Raw genomic sequence first — 19112 nt, 5'->3', positions numbered from 1 at the left:
TTGGGCAAGGGGATTTGATTTTTTTCATGGATTTTTTTTGGTGAAAATTTATTATTTAGGCAATTTGAAATGCTGAAATTTGTATTCGGGTAAAACTTTAATGTATCTTTAGGCTTCATCCATAAAGTTCGTCACGCTAAAATCAGCCAAAATTTACCCCCCCCCCTTTGTCATGCTTTCCCTATACTTATAACACGCAATGTCACACTTTCTCAGACCCCCTAGAGCGTGACATACTTTATGGATGACGCCTTACGATCAGTTGCACAATCAAAAATTTGTTTATGTTGATAAGAAAATCATTCATTTTGGAATTTCAAAGATAAACTAGGACCGTGATGATATGGGTTTGAAAACATTTAACACCACAAATGTAGGCATGAATACTATTTAGGGCCTTTCAATATATTGATGCCTCTGTGCTCTCTTGTAGTGAGCTTGCTTAGATTCCTATCCTGTTAGCATAAGAGAGCACAGAGGCATAGATATACTGATGAGAAAGTAGCAACGAAATATGTCGATTCAGCTCTTACCATGTCTGGAAATAGCGCCTCTAATCCTGTCATTGTTTACCCTAAAGTACTTGAAAAAGTACACCGTCGAACAATTTTGGATCAATTAATTTACAAACATTGATAAATTTCAATTTTCTAAAACAAAATTTTATTTAATTCAGCAAATTATTATATTTATAAACTAGAAAATAGACACAAGTTTAAAAATCATTCTATCTTGGAACGGTTCTTTCAAAAGACCGGAGTTTAAAAAAAAACGCCGTTCTTTTTTGTGAGCCATGGTTCGTTCGCTCTTTTTAGAGAACCGGCTCTTTGAGCGGCACGCTCCGTTTTTGCCCATCTCTAATCAATAGCATGCCAAATGCTGTTGTTGGTCATTCGCTCCCGTGTATGATAAATGCAGCTTTTACAAAAACTTTTAAAAATAATTGTACCAGCAAAAGAGAATTTGAAAAAAAAGTTTCCTAAACTCAAAACAATAATAAAATTAATCGATAGAGAATAACAAAACGGAATATATTCAATTTAAGAATTTAAAAAATCTTAAATTTTCAAACTTCAAGTCTGGAGTTTTTTTTAAGGTCCAATAAACCAAATTTCCAATTTTTGCTTTTTGGGTGTTTTTGAAACCGCCTTGAGTCAGGGTTATTAAAAAACACCCAAAAAGCAAAAAATGCAAATTTGGTTTATTGGACCTTTAAAAAAAACTCCAGAAGTCTTAAAAAATTTTAACTGATGATTTTGATTTTTGAAATTCATGATTTTTTCATAGATTTTCATGAATTTTTGTTTTTTATATATTAAAGTTTTTAATTCTTAAATATTTTTTTTTAAAATTGAAACGGAAGGCAGCGCCTTATTGACACAACGACTAGAGTTTTCGGAAACACCTGAGGCGCGAAAGCAAAATGAATAAGTTATAGACTACTTCAACTCGCTGGATTTCGGCCATAACTCAACCAATTGAGACAATCAATTTTTTTACAGAGATGTGTAAGGGTGCCTAGATGATTCAATACCCTGCTCTGGCAAGAAATTTACTAAATATCAGTTCTGTCGATTGGATCATGTTCAGGAAACCAAAATGTAACATACCTTGACAAAACTGAAGCGTCATCAACTTCAAAAATTTCGAGTTGTGTTGGTCATCATAAATGATAGAATCGACCTAATTATTCACTAATTTCCCGTTATCGTTTATTTTCCATATTAGCACTAATCTCTCTGTACATGGCCCTTCGGAACCGTGGAAATCAAACATCATCCTTCCAGTAAACTCTAACGACACGAGTGCCAAACTTCAACTCATCCTAACAAGCGTTCGTTCACTGTACAGAACAATACCTTTTGCTACCCATCCATCCATATGGTTGCCTTTCAGTGTCGTCTAGTGGCTAAAACTTGCTCCAAGTAGAACTGGTTGGTTGATTAGTTATCGTAGTAGACTGTGAGAGGTTAAAACATGACTTTTTTTTTGTTTGTTAATTTATTTACCGGACTCAAGAGCATGCAGACGGGTTTTGATATTGGTTTGCTCCACAGACTTCTGATTTGGGAGGGGTGAAATGCTCATTTTTGGCACGCCAGAACCTCCTGGAAATGCCTGAGATTTTCTTACGCACACTCGCTCTTTGGTTTCGCTCGCTCTTTTATTCATTTTATTTGTGCACATTCCACATTCATTATTCTTGTCTTAATCGTATAAATTATTCAAAAAGTATTAACAATGATTTACTGCAGTAATGACTATTATCGTAGGTTCAAATGACATCTCTACACACACGCACACACTCAACTCAACAATCGTACTTTTGAAGAAGGGGGTATTAAAATCTGCTGCTCGCGCTCACATTTATCTACACGGACGCCAACTGGCTTAAACCTCACGTTTGCTTATCTCACTAGCGGTTGAAAGAATGTTTTTGTTTTGTTTTTTACTTTACTCCTACTTTACACAGATGATAGTCCCTATCCGGGGTGCGCGCGCGCTTCAATCGCTGCCCTAAAATAGTCTACAATTAAAAACAACTTGTGCTCACTTCTCAAGAGACGTGGGGGAAACGAAACGAAATGCAACTCAACTAAACTTAGATCAGCCGCTGTTAATCGTAGGCGCCGTCCTTTTTGTTGATATCGACAAAGTAGATGTCGTCCTGGTTCTGCAGCACGTAATCGATGAACGCGTTGATCGGACCGATTTCGTCCAGCGACATCTGCGCCTGTTTGGGCCAGACCAGGTTCGGGCCGAACACGATGGCCAGGTTGGACGAGGTCATTTTGTTGAAATCTTTTCGCTCCATAATCTTACCGAGGAACTCGACGATGTACTTGAACAGTTCGTAGTTTTCCTCCGGCAGCTTTTCGCGCAGAATCTGCTTGACGTTCCGCGATCGCTGCTCCTCGGTGGTCCACTCGGCAAACTGGACAATGTCGTCGTACAGCTCGTACGTCAGCAGCGGTTCCTCCAGCTCGCGCAGGAACGTCTTGAGCAGGGCGGCGACCACGTGAGTGTCCTCATTCATCAGGTTCACCTCGCCGTCGCCCTGGTTGATCTTCTCGCGGAGCTCCTTTATCCGGTTGTAGTTGCCCGACCGCCGGAAGATACCCTCGGTGTCGATTACTGCAAAAAAAAAAATGAACCCAATTAGAAAAAAAGCCCTCCCTTAAACCGGTATGACCGCCTCACCGTCCGACAGCGACAGATGATCGACGCACTTGCGCACGATCGGTGGAATGCAGTTGAGGCAGGCGCTGTTCTCGATGATGAACCGGAGCGTCACGCCAAACTGATGCGTCCGGGGGATGTGTTCCGACGAGCGGCTCGCCTTCAGACTAGTCTTGCTGCCCCGCAGCGTGTACCGCGAGCTGTTGTTGATCTTCTCGTCGAATCTGTAATCGAGCGAGCGATTAGTATAAATCACGTAGACGTTTGGTACCTCCTCTACTCACTCTCGCACAGTGTCCGGCACCTTGAGCGTGTTTAAACCCAACGACTGCTTCAGCTCGTCCAGGCTGGAAGTGTAGATGAGCTTGCTTTTGAACTTTTCGCTGATGACCGGCTTGAAGAAGAACCACACCATCTTGATGAATGTGGTTGGGTGGACCTGGGAAATTTTAAAATAATGAAAATCCTTACGCCAACTGCATTCAACAAATCGCGCAAAATGAAAATTCAATTCAAGTTTTGTTAACAGAAGGAACATCATATTTTTAGAAATGCATCTAAATGACTGCACGGCATTTCCCATGAAATCATTTTCCACAAAGTACTATTTCCCGTAAAATAATTCTACATTTTTTCATACCTGTTTTGCGAAATACCTATTTTTAAGTAGTTAATAGTTGACACCTTCAATCGGTCAACCGGTCATGTGGAAAGCGTTTTTGCGTACCAATCTTTAAGACAGGGGATCGAAACCCACTGTGAGCTCATCAATTTCAATTCATTTCTCAGAATTCATTGAGTCCAGAATATTGCATCGATGGGAGCAGATATGGGAATCAAACTCAGGACAATTATCTTACAAAGCGAACATCGTAGCCAGTTAGCTACGACTGCAGCTTTAAACAGAGATTCCCCAAGAAACAGCATGAAGTGCGTGTTCCAGCGTGTTGCTCTTACTGACTCAGAGCAAGGGTGAGTTGTTGATGCAGTATGTGTTTAAAGGAAACCTTGTGCAAAAGAATGGTTAAGGGCACGTTCTGATCTCTGCAAAAAAAAAATTGAAAAACAAATGAAGTAATTTTTCATTGCCTAATTGATTTTGCATAAAAAAAAATAAAGTTGCTGATTAAAATTCGTTAATATTTATTGTTTTGAATTATGATTTTTTTTAAAGTCATAATTCCGCGTTATAATTTCTTCCCAACTTCTCATTGGCTCAAAAGATGCTCTTTTTGGTCCTCATAAACATGTCAAAATATTTCGAAAATCTAAAAATACGGATGTTGGGAATTCAACTAGTGATATAAAGGTTAACAATACCAATTTGAAAAGGATTAAACCCTTTTGTTATCCATGAAAATCTTCATAAAATTTCGCTGTCTAGTTTTTCGTAATGGGTATGAGAATATTCGAAAATTTGTTTCCAGTAAAAGATTTTTTCCGATTTTTTTATTTCACCTGTTATCACTTAAATTTATATTCCCAAAATTGTTTTTTATCTATCGCATTTTTTTTTAATTATGGTGAATCAAAAAAGGCAGTTTTTGCGCTTGAGAAAAGGACCTGATCTATGATTTTTTTTTAAAATGATCATCTTTGGAAAATATAAACAAAGTCCTTTACTTAATTTTTACCGACGGGAGCGAATGAACCATAGGGTTGAAGTTCCCCTAATAAAATCAACAACAAAGAACGTTCAGTAAATTTTTAAGTTTAGTTTAAGATTCTAAATGAAATTTGCAATCGAAAGTGACCTTGCTATTTTATTTTTTTTTCTAAGGTACAGTTTCTATTTAGCCCTCTAGATGGGTTTCGATCTAAAAATTCGTCAAAAATAAAATTTTCAGCCAATTTTAGACCATTAAAAACACTGGAAATATTTGTATCCTGGGGTAAGTTTTGGCTGTGTTTTTTCAAACATTTTCTATATTTTATGTAAAAATAAGTATGCAGCAATTGTTTCTGCAAAAGTTCTAATAATACTACAACCTTTCCGAAAACGCTATATCTATCAGAAATTCCCCTCTCAAAATACAGATTTTCGAATATTAACAACCCTCATTAAGTATGATCATTCCGCAAAATTGTATGTAACATTCTATGAAAATCTAATGATGTAAATTTGTGTAATTTTCAACTTTTGCTAACGAACAAAAAATGAAATTTTTCAAAACATTGACAAAGCAAATTAATTTTTTTTAAACACATGATTTAATTCTGCTACATATATTGAGGAACTCATTTTACCATTTATCCATAATAAAGATTGTATTTTTATTACTTTCACTTGTGGTGACGTGTGTCAACTAATTTGCAGTTAAAATAATTTCATATGTTTGATTTAAAACACAACAATCTCGGTACAAAGAGTAACACAATCTCAAATCTTGAAAAAGTTTCACGCGCTGTCAAACGCGTTCACAATCAGTATTGCTTTACTTACCACATACAGCTTCTTCAGGTTCTTTTTGAAACTCCGATCCAGCTCCTTATAAGAGTTCCACAAAAACTGCAACGACGGCTTGTTGTTATCCTTCATGCCTTGGTGAAAGTACGCGATAATGTAATCGTTCTGGACAAATTCTTCCATCGATTTGATGATAAAACTATTTATTGTTGGAAGAAAAGAAAACAAAACACACATTTCAGTAAAACTACTCCTGTACCCATGTTGAATAAAAACTTAATCACACCTTAATTTTAACTTAAACACTAAGCATCACAAAATGTATCCTCCAAAAAAAAAGTCAGGTACTCTGAATCACCACTCTTATATTTGGCATAATATGAACTGTTAATCAACTTTTGCGTAAGTACATCACACACGACCTATCACGGCGCTTAATTTTCCTCGCGCGATCCTCGCGGCACGACTTCAAAAACCATTCTGCCGAGATTTGAGATCTCGGTGGGAGAGAAAATCACGAACCAGTTCAGAGCGCTCAAGAAGAAGGCGAAGGTGGCAAATGGGAGAGGAAAGAACACACCACACACAAGCACGAAACTCTCGTGAAAAACGGGGAAAACCTGACCCGACCCCATGCCGTGTCTGTGGTTGAGCCAGACGGAAGGTGTACCTTTTTCACGAGAGATGCTGGCGCGGCTGGCTGTTGCTTTTGGCGCATCTTTTGAACACGCGGTGGGGATGTTTGGAAATTTAGCTGGAAAATAAAACTTTGCCATCCAAACATTTTTAACGATTGCAGTATTATGTATCGTTTTGTGTTGATGGGATTTTGCGAAATTTTAAAGATAAACTTGCATTTTCTGATAAATTTTGGTCATCCCATTGTTTATAGCAAGAACGTTAATTAGGTGCCTCAGTATGAAGGGCCACAACGGCACGTGTCTGAGACGTCAATTGTGCGCGCTAATTTTTTTTTTCACATGTCAAGTATTGACTTTTTGACGTTTTATGGAAAGAAAATGACAGAACTGGTCTATCTTAAACACCCACATTCTGAGGACTGATTTTTCGTTTCTTGATTTAGCAAAAAAAAGGTTTTTCATAGTTTTGGGGCCCCAAATGGACAGTTAAAAATTTACCAACTCTATCAAATAGTTGTAATTTTCGAGCCCGATATATCCGTTCTAAATTACAGCTATTTGATAAATTTACTGTGTGGAAAAACAACCCTAGAAAAGTTAAAAGCCGATTGGTAATTTTTCATTCCTAATTTTATCTAAAATAGCATGTTCAGACCATGGTCGTATCGCTTGCTTAGGGCGACTCCCAGACCTTAACCTTTCACAACTACCAACATCACGCGACACTTGCGCATCCTTCTTGTTTAAATTCGATTAAATTTGATCAAAGTTCCAGTCAGTTTGATCGAGTTCCACAATAAGGTTGGGAAAAAGAGCCTGCGATTTCGCTACCTTTTTCTAGGTAAGTTCAGCATCAATACTTTCCGTGCTCCTAATCCTTATTCCTCTCCCGGTGAATGGTGGAGATGGGAGCGGCCGGCAATGGATGGCTTTTATGGTGCTGCCTGTCCTGTTCTGGTAGAATTGGTTTTAATTCCCTCTAATCAATTTCTAAGCAACTTGGGCTGGACAATCATCACATATACATGACGAAATCCAGTCTGCAACCCGCTAAGATCACCATTTCCATGCGAATGCGAATATCTTGTTCAGACCACGCTGAGCTTCGTCAAAACATTGCATTAATCGGATTTACCAACAGAATTTTAGAATTAATTCATACTAATTCTATGAAACGTTAATTTCAGTAGCATAATTATTTTGAGGAACTAAATAACTCGGCTTAGTTTCCAAAAAGAAGTAAGAGCCATCTTTGCATCGGTATTCGACATATTTACACAAAAAAAAACAATTTCAAAAATGCTTTAGATTGTTCATCTACACGTCTTTCAAGTGCCCCAAACTAAAAATGAATGAAATTTTGATACAATTTGGAGAAAAACGAATTTTAGTGTCGGAGGTCACGGTGGCTCTTACGGCTTTTTGAAAACTCAAAAACCTTTTGTTTTTTTCTTAATCTGCAAATAAAAAATCGTTTCTTGAGCATTTTAAGGCTCGAAATTGTAGTTTAAAATATTCACGAATCTTACTTCGCACTTAGTGATTTTTCAAAATTTGCACAAACTTGTTATTAGATATTTGTAAAAAAAAAATAACTTATACAGCTTCTACAGCTTATATAATATTTTCCAGTATCGGGAATTCGGCAATATGATAAACAACGACTCAAATTAACAAATTTAAACTGTTTTTTAATGTAATTTTTCAGGTTAGCTGTAAATATTCATTGAAGAAATATTTCGGTTATCAGGAAAACCCAAATAATCCCAAAAAATTAGATTATGAAGATTGATATGCTCGAGAGATGATATGGAAATCGAACTTAACTTGAAAAAGCTATTTCCTCTTAGAAATAATTACATATTTGAACATTTGATATCATTTCTAGGTGTAACTGCTTAAAATTTTAAAGGTAATTTTTGGGGTAAACATTTTTTTTTGGCTTCTCTCAATAATAGTTATTGGAATTTTTTACAAGTTAAAATTTACACTTTCTGATTAAGAATATGAGAGAAGCATTGGTTTATACGAACTCGAACATCGAACATTGAACATTCAATGTTCTAAATAATTTTGATTTTTTTTTAATGTTTTTCTGATTATATGTTTATAAAATTTTACTTGGATGTTTATATGTTAAAAATTTCCCGGAAGCCTCGACCGAATTTCCCGGGAATCGAGAGGTCCCGCTCGTCACCCTCTAATCCGAAGCCTCAATTATCGATAATCCGGAGGTTTGTATGGGACTTTGGATAATGAAAGCATGAACAAAAGTAAAATTTCTGTATTAATTATAATAAATTCGAGTTCTGTGACCCCATTTTAGCCAAAATTAATTCTGAATCACTTCAGTGTAGTTTAGCAGTCGTATTGAAACTCAGTAATAAAAAAAGATAATTAAAAAAAAAGTTTTTTCGTGATTCTATTATCCGAAGTGGAACTTTTCCAAAGCCTTTGTGTAATCAAGTCTAGACTATATTTTAACAAATAAAAACAACTTTTAAGTCTCATTATAACGCTTCAATATTGCTATTTTTATCATAAAATATAATTTAAACAAAAAAATGCATCAACTGATACTAATTTGAAATGATTTTTTCTGCGGTTATAATTATATTTAGAATGTTTGGGCTCGTTTAAGTTATAACGATTGTTCACGATCCATACAAAACATTTTTATGTATGAACAATTGTCCACGAGGGGAGGGGGGGGGGGTCTAAGAGATTCCCAAAAAAGTGTCCACGTGGTTTATGGATGGACTTTTGCTCTTTACCCTAAACTTCCCTCTACACACTACACTCCATCAATGAAAACTTTTGGTACGGTATGTCCACGCATCCTTCCTCCCCAGTAGATTCTGTGAAATGTGTTTCGTTCGAAGAATCTCTGCAAGTTATATTACAAGAACGAGCATGGGGCGTTCTTCCAGGGGGCTTTCCCTGAACTAGCTGCATCAATGTTTGATTAGATATTTACAGGCGAAACACATCTTGGAGCATTTTTTGTAAGAACTTGTATAGAAGAAATCCAATTTTCGAAATAATGTAAATGAAGAACACTTTAACCCCACCGCGGTACACTCTCGCTAGATGCGTTTATTTTAATCTGATTGCGCAAGTGACGAAAGTTCGCTCTTTTAAACCACTCAAGAGGGATAGATCCATCGGTAGTAGGGAAGGAGGCCAAGAAAAAAAGGTGCGACTAACGCACCCAACCGGGCGGACTTGACCGAGTGGCCGTTTGTTTACCTTTTTTCCGAGGAAGTCGAACAATTTCCCACGAAACTGTCGGCGGCGGCGGTCAACACAGGACATACAACGCAATGAGTTGGTTCTGTTTTACTCTGGAAATTCGCAGGCCAACCGTGCTTCGCAGAATTGAGGCAGATTCAACGCCAAGGGACAAGCGGCTGACTGACTGACTGACTGACAGTATAGGTTCTGACGCAATCGCGTTTGGTTAGAGGGAAACGGGGTCAAGACTAACGGGAAGGGACATCTGGCGTGTGCCGAACGTTACTGCGAATTTGGGATTACGAGCGCGGGATATTCCCCGGATCGTGTTTCTGTTTGCGCGGGAATCAACGCCGCCGGCGAGCGATATATGAACGAAGGATTTATGATACTTGTTTTTTACTTCCAGCTGTTGCGATTAATGCGTAGTACAGATTCGAAGAAAGTAACTAAACGGATTAATAGTTACTGATCGCACAGAACAGTTCATCACCATAGAGGTATAATGTGTCGAGGAATGATATAATGACTTCAAATAAATATAACTTGAGTGAAGCCAAAACGGTTGATTAAAAGGGAAAAAAGATTCCTGTTATTTGCACAGTTATTAGCGCAAACATCTGACTTGGGTTTGGTCCAAGATTTGAGTGTCAACAAAAAAGCAACAACGCAGCAAATCACACACTCAGTCCACCACTAATGAACTCTCACAGAATTGTGGGTATATGTAGGTAGTGTGTAAGTGACGATGATAACAGAAAACAACAACACACTAAGCAAAAAAAAAAAAAAGACGCATCGCTTGGTTAATGGTTGGCGGTGACTCACTCGATAAAGATGTTCGTGTTGAGATCTTTCCGTTCCGGCAAACTGCACGCGTAGATGGCAATTATGGGCTGGCCGTGCTTGTCTGTGCCGATAAACTCGATGAATTTTCGCCGTTTGAACTCTTTCCGGATGGCGTTCTCGTCGGGCTACAAGTGGCGAGCGAAAAGAGTGGAGAGATTGTGGTTAGAACGACACACTTGGTTGACATTGGTCTGACCAGAACTTACCTCCACCATTTTCAGCTGCTCTTCGTAATTGTCCGGATCGAGGGTGGTTTTGATGATTTCGTCCTCGGACACCACGTCGAACTCGCCTGTCGATGGAAGAATGAGAAAAAAAGGGTTACAACTGGTTGGTACTGAGTTACCGAGCGATAACACTGTTGAGGTATATCGTATGATGTTGTACGGTAACTTGAGCTTTTTTCTGGGCAGTGTATTTACTACTTATACAAACAAAAAGGTACTGATATATCAACAAATGACAGACAAGCCTTGTCGAACACATATTCATTATTGTCATTTTGATCGTTTTTGTCATTTTGGTAATTATTGTTCTTTTGGTTGTTTTTGTAACTTTTGTCGTTTTTGACATTTTGGCCTATTTGATCATTTTGATCGTTTTTGTAATTTTGGTCGATTTTTGTAATTTTGCTCATTCTGGTAATTTTGATCGTTTTTGTCATTTTTGTCGTTTTTGACAATTTGGTGGTTTTTGTCATTTTTGGCGTTTTGACATTTTGGTCTATTTGATCGTTTTTGTAATTTTGGGCATTTTGGTAATTTTGATCATTTTGGTCGTTTTTGTCGTTTTTGTCGTTTTTGGCAATTTGGTCGTTTTTGTCGTTTTTGACATTTTTGATAATTTTGATCGTTTTTGTCATTTTGGTAATTATTGTCCTTTTGGTTGTTTTTGTAACTTTTGTCGTTTTTGACATTTTGGCCTATTTGATCATTTTGATCATTTTTGTAATTTTGGTCGATTTTTGTAATTTTGCTCAATCTGGTAATTTTGATCGTTTTTGTCATTTTTGTCGTTTTTGACAATTTGGTCGTTTTTGTCATTTTTGGCGTTTTGACATTTTGGTCTATTTGATCATTTTTGTAATTTTGGGCATTCTGGTAATTTTGATCATTTTGGTCGTTTTTGTCGTTTTTGGCAATTTGGTCGTTTTTGTCGTTTTTGACATTTTTGATAATTTTGATCGTTTTTGTCATTTGGGTCGTTTGGTCATTCTGGTAATTTTGATCATTTTTGTCGTTGTTGTCATTTTGGTCATTCTAGTAATTTTGATCATTTTGATCGTTTTTGTCGTTTTTGTCATTTTTGGCGTTTTTGACATTTTGGTCTTTTTGATAATTTTGATCGTTTTTGTCATTTTGGGTCGTTTGGTCATTCTGGTAATTTTGATCATTTTTGCCATTTTGGTCATTCTAGTAATTTTGATCATTTTGATCGTTTTTGTCGTTTTTGTAATTTTTGGCGTTTTTGACATTTTGGTCTATTTGATCATGTTGGTTGTTGGGTCGCGGACCCTATAATTAGGTATTTTTAGTCACCCCCCGTCGTACGGGGGGGTGAACACGAAGTCTAGTGTCAGAGTGACATTTGTTTGTTATTGTTATTGTTTTGACTACTTGTATTGTAATATTGTGAATAAACGTTCTCTTGTGTTTTGACCGCCGTGGAGATTGGATGTCTCCTCGGCAGAAGAAATCGCCGTGTGTTTGATTTATTGTATCGTCCTCCGAATGGTGTTTCGTCGTCGTCTTCGCTGTTCTTCGTAGTTGCTGAGGCAACTTGTGTGCTTTACCAGCCGGCCAGAGAGACACAACGTAGGGAGCTAGCTGATCGGGGCGAACATTGGTTGTTTGGTCATTCTGGTAATTTTGATCATTTTGGTCGTTTTTGTCGTTTTTGACAATTTGGTCGTTTTAGACGTTTTTGACATTTTGGTCTTTTTGATAATTTTGATCGTTTTTGTCATTTTTGTCGTTTTTGACAATTTGGTCGTTTTTGTCATTTTTGGCGTTTTTGACATTTTGTTATATTTGATCATTTTGGTCATTTGGTTATTCTGGTAATTTTGATCATTTTTGTCGTTTTTGTAATTTTGGGCATTCTGGTAATTTTGATAATTTTTGTCGTTTTTGACAATTTGATCGTTTTTGTCGTTTTAGGCGTATTTGACATTTTGGTCTTTTTGATCGTTTTTGTCATTTGGGTCATTTTGGTCGTTTGGTCATTCTGGTAATTTTGATCATTTTGATAATTTTTGTCGTTTTGGTCATTCTGGTAAATTTGATCATTTTGGTCGAATTTGTCATTTTTGTCATTTTTGTCGTTTTTGACATTTTGGTCTATTTGATCATTTTGGTCGTTTGGTCATTCTGGTCGTTTGGTCATTCTGGTAATTTTGATCATTTTTGACGTTTTTGTCATTTTGGTCATTCTGGTTATTTTGATCATTTTGGCCCCTTTTTTCCTCCCACTTTTCGTGCAGTCCTGACCTAGCGCTGTCAGGATCTGCGTGTTTGCAGCGGTACGGATAACCTTTCACTGCTTGTGTCGTGTAAGTTACACGGTGTAAGGTTCGTTCAAGAACTGTGACCAACGGTTGCAAGACTTGTACTTATATTTTAAAATTGCGAAAAAAAAGATTGCTCAAACATTTTAACCTGAAAATGCATAAAAGGAGGAAACGATGCACCTTATAAAAAAATATAGAGTAATTTTAAATTTTCAGAATGCATTCATCCAAACAAAAAAACTACAACACCAATCTCAGCCAGCATTGAACTGAAACTTCCCACCAATGATTTGACTTCCGTGCGTGGTGTAGGAGCGTTATCGAACATGCTGATGCAATGTGACACCTTATCAATATCACGCAGAGCGGCAGAGGATTTGGTTTTCCAGAGAGTTTTCCCAAAAAAAAGTCATTCATCCAATCAGTATAAATAAACCGACTTGAAATTCGTTGAGGTCAGTTTACGATACCATTTCAGTAACAACGGCTTTGAAATGAAAATTTTGTTTCTACTCGCTTGTTGCCTGGCTTTGACCAGTGCCTCCGGTGACCTGTCCACCGTGAAACGCATCGAAGAGTTGGATGTCTTCTGGGCTCAGTTGGATCCACAGCTGCAGATGCTGCGACGACTGTCCATCAGCCCGGAGATAAGAGTTGTGAACGGCGCCGAGGCTCGTCCGGGTCAGTTCCCGTACCAGGCGCTGGTGCTTAGCTTCTTCGAGGGAGACAACTCTGGATTGTGCGGTGGAACGGTGTTGACGCAAAACTTTGTCCTAACGGCCGCCCATTGTGTCCAAATTGGAACTGTGGCTACACACGGCATGGCGATTCTTGGGGCGCACAACCGTCAGCAGGAAGAACCACACCAGCAGCGAATCGAGTTTGCTTCGGTTCACATTCACCCCAGCTACATTGCGACCTTGCTGAGGAATGATATTGCCACGATTCGACTGGCCAATCCTGCGGTCTTCAGCGAGTTTGTGCAGCCGATCGATTTGCCAGCCCTGTCCGACAGTCGAACCTTTGCCGGTCTTCAGGGTACCATATCGGGATTTGGACGTACGTCCGATGAGGACGGTTCTCCGGCATCCGATGTGGTCATGTACGCGAGCAATCCGATTCTGACGAACGCCGACTGTCAGGCAGCTTGGAATTCAATTCTGGTTCAGGCGCAAAACATCTGTCTGTCCGGTGCCGGTGGACGTTCCGGATGCAACGGTGACTCGGGCGGTCCTCTTGCAATAACGGAAAATGGACGCAGCCTGCAGGTTGGCATTGCATCGTTTGTCCACGGCACCGGATGTGCCTCCGGTATGCCGTCTGGCTTTGTACGCGTTACTCACTACCTGGAATGGATCGGCGAGAACTCGGATGTGGTGCTGAGACAGTGAGAAACATTTTTTGGGGGTGCCATGAATTGGTGATTTGAAAATAAAAGTTCGCCCAGGGGTGACCATTAGTCAGGGGGTGAGATTGTGTTATTCAAATTTGCAGAAATTTGTATGACTCAATATCACCTCCGGACTAAATGTCACCACCGACGACGGTAGTTGTTGCAATTTGTAGATATTCTTCTTATTTTTGTTATTCCCAAACTGAAAAAAATCGTCGCAAAATCATTACATGAAATTGTTCTTTCCTTGTGTCGCATTATACCAATATATCGCGCTTCAGTGCACTCAACAAGTATCACAGCTAAAAAAATAGTAATCTAGCTGCGTGTGAAAGGCCTGGGTGTAAAATAAATATTGCATTATTTTATGCAGTTTTATGTGATTTTACACCCTGAAATATGTAGCCTATCAGTATGGGAAACCTACTTGACCGAAATGTCAAGCTCATATATGCGTTTATCCTTTCCGTTCTTCATCGGTCTGATGGCCGAGCGGGCTAAGGCGCCAGTCCGTACTGTTGGTGCTGGGTTTGAATCCCGTCGGTTGCAACTTTTTTTTGTGTTTACAAAAATTGTACATGCAGTGTGTAATATTAAGTGTTTATTTTGACGAAGGTGATGTGCATGCTTTTGCATGCGATTTTACCATCCGATTTTTTGCTGTGTAGAAAAATCGACTTCAAGTGAATAAAAATTGCCAATAATTCATTTGGCACTCGGTTCAACCCTCTTTCCACACTGCACCACGTACATCAGCCGAAATGATTTCCCTTGTAGTTTTTTTTCGAACTGTCAGAACCTCTCACTGATTTGAAATTTGCAAAAGAGAGATATAAATCGTGAAGCATGTGCGGAGCAATTACCCAGAGAGGGGCCGGCACGTTCCATTGATTCTCGTAAAGTTTACCCCACAGTTTTATTTATTTTGGAAGCACTTACATATTAAATTATCAATAAACTCACGCAGTCGAAATGATAGTAAAGAGAGAATACAGTGATTAAGCAATAAACTCACCGGAAAAATTGTCCTCGTCAAAAATGACCGTGCCTCCGGGTTCGGGCGCCGTCTGGGACAGTTCGGTGTCGTCAAATTCCAGGTTCGGCTCATAGTCGTGCCAGTCGGACAGGCTGGGATGTGGATCCTCGCCGTTGTCCACCAGTGGAGGATTCATCGGGGCACCTGTAACCAAGATTAAAACAAAATAAAAATAAGCATTTTGAATGAACGGGAAATAGGATAATTTGAGTTGGTCCAACAAATCACCAAACGGATCATTTTCACGGACATTTAACAGTCACCATCATGTGGGCCGTTCCGTATGCATATCAAGTGGTAACGTGTAAGGCAGATCACCTTGACCAGGCCCAAAAAAGACGCGAAACAACAACCACCAATGCAAACGACCTCTCGCCGGCGGCGGTGCATTTTTTGGATACCGAAACGATTGATAGAAATCGCAATCAGATTGGGGTGGCGAGCGCCCGTTAGAAGCACCTGTTTCGTAATCGCTATTGCTTCTTCAAACTCTTTCTGCTTGGCGATCCAGAGTCCAACCGTTCCATGCACAGATGAATAAAAAAAAAATTCCTGGAATCGTGAATTGTTGATCATAAATTGGGGACCTCGAAGGAATTTATTCAACAAAAACTTTAATTTATTCCACGCCGTTTTCAAATTTATGAACAAATGTTGACGATTTCCAAAATTGATTTTTTCCGTGTACAGCCAATGCACCTTGGACAATTATGTTGTTCAACAATGTCTGTAAGCTATTACAGCAGAGGTGCGTTTAAAAAATACTCCAGTTACACCGTTTTGAAACGGATGGTGCTGAAAAGCTTTAGCGCAAGCGACCGGTGTCTATCCGTCACAAAATGCCGTGAAAAATAGGCTTTACACAGCGTACCGTCGGCGGGTGGAAATTTGATCCGGCTTGATGATTGTAAAGTTTCGTTCGTTTATTAAAGCATACATTTTCAAAACTTTAAAGAGTTCCGTCATCAGGGTGACACTGGGTCTACGGGGGGGACCCAATCTCACCCCTCAGATCTAATGTCACCCCTGATGACGGTTCTACAATTGATTTTTGCTCAATTTCAAGATCGAAGCCCGTCTAAAACGTCAATTTTAACTGAATCATTTTCATAAATATGGGATCGAACTTTCAAAATTCTAGATTTTTTTTAATAAGTCCTATAAACATATGAAACACAATAGCTTATAGGACCTTTTCGAAAAAAAAACTCTAGAATTGGTGATTCGCAAGATATCGCAGTTTAAATATTTAGTTTTTTTTTTTTGCATAATTCGCAAAAGATATGAAACTTTAAGGTGGTGCCAAAATTGAGAGGGTGGTCCAATTTGGATGCAAATCAGTATTCTAGCATTTTTTTATAACTGAAGTGGAATTTCACTATGCGAAAAAAAATATTTCAAAATAATAATTTAAAAGTTCCGTTAAATTAAACTACCACCACCACTGGCCTTGATGATAAATTCATCGGAAGATGTTTCAGTAAAAATCTGCTGTTTTGTAGTAAAAGTTAACCTTTTGCAAAAAATGACGAAAATTGCGATTTTTCGGACCACTCTAACACGGCAGAGGTCACCCTAATGGCCAACCAAAAAAATACGGGTCTAATTATTTCGGCCAAGGAACCCCCAGAAAAAATTGTGAGCCCGATCGGAGAACTTTTTTTTCGAATCATGCTGTTTTCGTGGGGAATTGCTGTATAAGTCTGCATCTCGAGAGGAAATTTTCTGATCGAGTTAGTGACATTGGCAATGTTGTAGGTAATGACTAGGACTGTGGGAAAAAAGGTTGAATTCCCATTTTTTTTTAATTCAGATATTTTTAAATTTTTTAGAGGACTTATAAATGCTTTTTTGCCCCAGAGTTCTGGGGCAGAGCCCATTTTTGTCGAAAATGAGGATTTTTAGAAAAATGAAAAATATGGTCGTACCACAATTCTCAGTAAAATCTTATAAGCTCTATATTTAAAGCAGACAGTATCTCGAAAAATTTCAGTTTGATTTTCGTGTAAAAAACTTACGTCATATTGGCTGTTCTTTTAAATAACATTGTTTCGAATTAAAGTCAAACACTTCAAAGGACTAAAAAACTTATGGGACCATCCATAAACCACGTGGACACTTTTTTGGGAATCTTTTACCCCCTTCGTGGACAATTGTCCATACAAAAAAATCTTTTTGTATGGATCGTGGACAATCGCCATACCCCCTCTAAGTGTCCACGTGGTTTATGGATGGTCCCTATTTTCCGTCATGAAATATTTTTAAATTGCAAAACATATATATTCCATCTAACAATGAATTTTAATATTTTGGGGGTAATTTTTTTAAAAGTGTCCACGTGGTTTATGGATGTCCCGTTAGTCTAAAAATAAGATTTTGAAGTCCGGAAACTTGTAAAAAGGTTATATATTTTAGAGAGTTATTGCAATACCTTTCCTATAATCCAAAGATATAGAAATTATGACAATTCTTTTAAAAGTTAACAATTATGAGCACTTAATTAAGTTTCTCAGCTTTTCAAAAATATTGTTTTCAAAAGTGGGCAAACATGTGCACTAATTTAAAAAAATGAAAAACTGCGACTATTTTCAAAAAAGTTACCTAAATATGGATTTAACCTGAAAAACTGCACTTTATCAAAATTTCACTAAAGTACTCTTTGATTGCAAATTTGATTTTACATCGAAAAATGAAGTTGAAAAATTTTTGCGACCAATATTTCGATTTTTTGAAAAAAACAGTATTGATTCAAAAATTCATAACTCGCTCAATGATTTTTTGCACAACCTGGAAATTTCTGAAAAGTTGGCATTTTATGTCCTCTAAAACATATAAAAAAAAAAAAAAAAAATTAAAAATAGTGTTTTTTTGCAAATCAAGTTTTAGTGATAAAAAGTTAAATAGAAAAATCACCAATTTTTTTTACCGTGTATATTTTTTTCCAGTGTACTACAACTTTGCCGAAGACACCAAATCGATCAAAAAATTCCTTCAAAAGATACAGATTTTTGAATTTTCATACATCATTTTTGTATGGACAGCTGCCAAATTTGTATGGAAAATTATATGGACAAACTAATGATGCAAAATGGCTTCTTTGGGCATACCGAAGGCATCAAAAAAGTTTCAGCCGGATTAAAAAATACAAAAAAAAACGAATGACCGAAATCCTAGAGAACTGCTCTATACACATTTTCTAATCTGGATCTCAAATATTTTAAGTGCTAAAAATGTTCTAGACCAATCGTTTGATGGCTAATCAGAAGCCCTTTCCGATAATTCATTGTTTTTGAGGATCTGACAATCCTAGCTAAAGTTATGAGCATTCAAGTGATATTTATTAACTTTTTTGAACCTCAGATACACCTCAGACTCGATTCTGGAAATCTTGGATTCCAGATGGGTACCAAGCAATACACAACTCAACTTGGACTAATTTGGGGCCAATGAACTCACGTTTATTGTATTGTTTTTTTGTTAACTACGGGTAATCCAGGCTTAAGATAATAGAGTCCATACTATATGTTGAAGAAATATATGTCTGGAACTATCATTTGAACCATCTTGGATTAGGGTTCTACATATAGGCTCTCTATCTTGGATGGGTAATCGAATGATCTTTCTGATTAACCTGACAAGCTATGTTATAAGTATTAAAGTTATATTGTAACACATACAAGGCTTGATGTAGATTTGTTTTATATAAATTAGTTTAAGACATTTTAAACTAACACTAATCGACGGTTCAACGAACGGCTGTGCGTAACAACGAAAGAGAAATGCATTTTTGCTTCACTATCTATAACATACACTGGTTACTAATATGCGAGTACCGTCAACTGGAACAAATCTGGAACAAAAAG

The 19112-nt window shown here is 37.7% G+C and overlaps 2 protein-coding genes across 5 annotated transcripts in view; one reads left to right on the top strand and one right to left on the bottom strand.

Moving 5' to 3' along the window:
* Positions 1–1687: 1687 nt before the first annotated feature.
* The window catches only part of LOC6032828 (rho GTPase-activating protein 68F), a 34124-nt gene continuing 16699 nt past the window's right edge, over positions 1688–19112 (bottom strand). For all 4 annotated transcript variants that reach the window (XM_038260182.1, XM_038260180.1, XM_001843314.2 and 1 more), the window contains exons 3-9: positions 15229–15393; positions 10518–10603; positions 10291–10436; positions 5624–5786; positions 3465–3619; positions 3202–3404; positions 1688–3135 (exon numbers count right to left, since the gene is read on the bottom strand). In XM_038260182.1, coding sequence (XP_038116110.1) covers positions 2618–3135; positions 3202–3404; positions 3465–3619; positions 5624–5786; positions 10291–10436; positions 10518–10603; positions 15229–15393 — 1436 coding nt within the window. In that variant the 3' untranslated portion in view covers positions 1688–2617. The remainder of the gene's footprint in view (positions 3136–3201; positions 3405–3464; positions 3620–5623; positions 5787–10290; positions 10437–10517; positions 10604–15228; positions 15394–19112) is intronic.
* LOC6032830 (brachyurin) lies at positions 13294–14420 on the top strand. Its single transcript, XM_001843313.2, has one exon. It carries the CDS (start codon positions 13315–13317, stop codon positions 14209–14211), a length of 897 nt encoding a protein of 298 aa, XP_001843365.2. The 5' UTR covers positions 13294–13314; the 3' UTR covers positions 14212–14420.

The sequence above is a fragment of the Culex quinquefasciatus genome, chromosome 3 (assembly GCF_015732765.1).
Source record: "Culex quinquefasciatus strain JHB chromosome 3, VPISU_Cqui_1.0_pri_paternal, whole genome shotgun sequence".
Taxonomy (NCBI): Eukaryota; Metazoa; Arthropoda; class Insecta; order Diptera; family Culicidae; genus Culex; species Culex quinquefasciatus.
The sequence above is the reverse complement of the archived record's forward strand: the minus strand, read 5'-3'. Positions and strand labels throughout refer to the sequence as shown.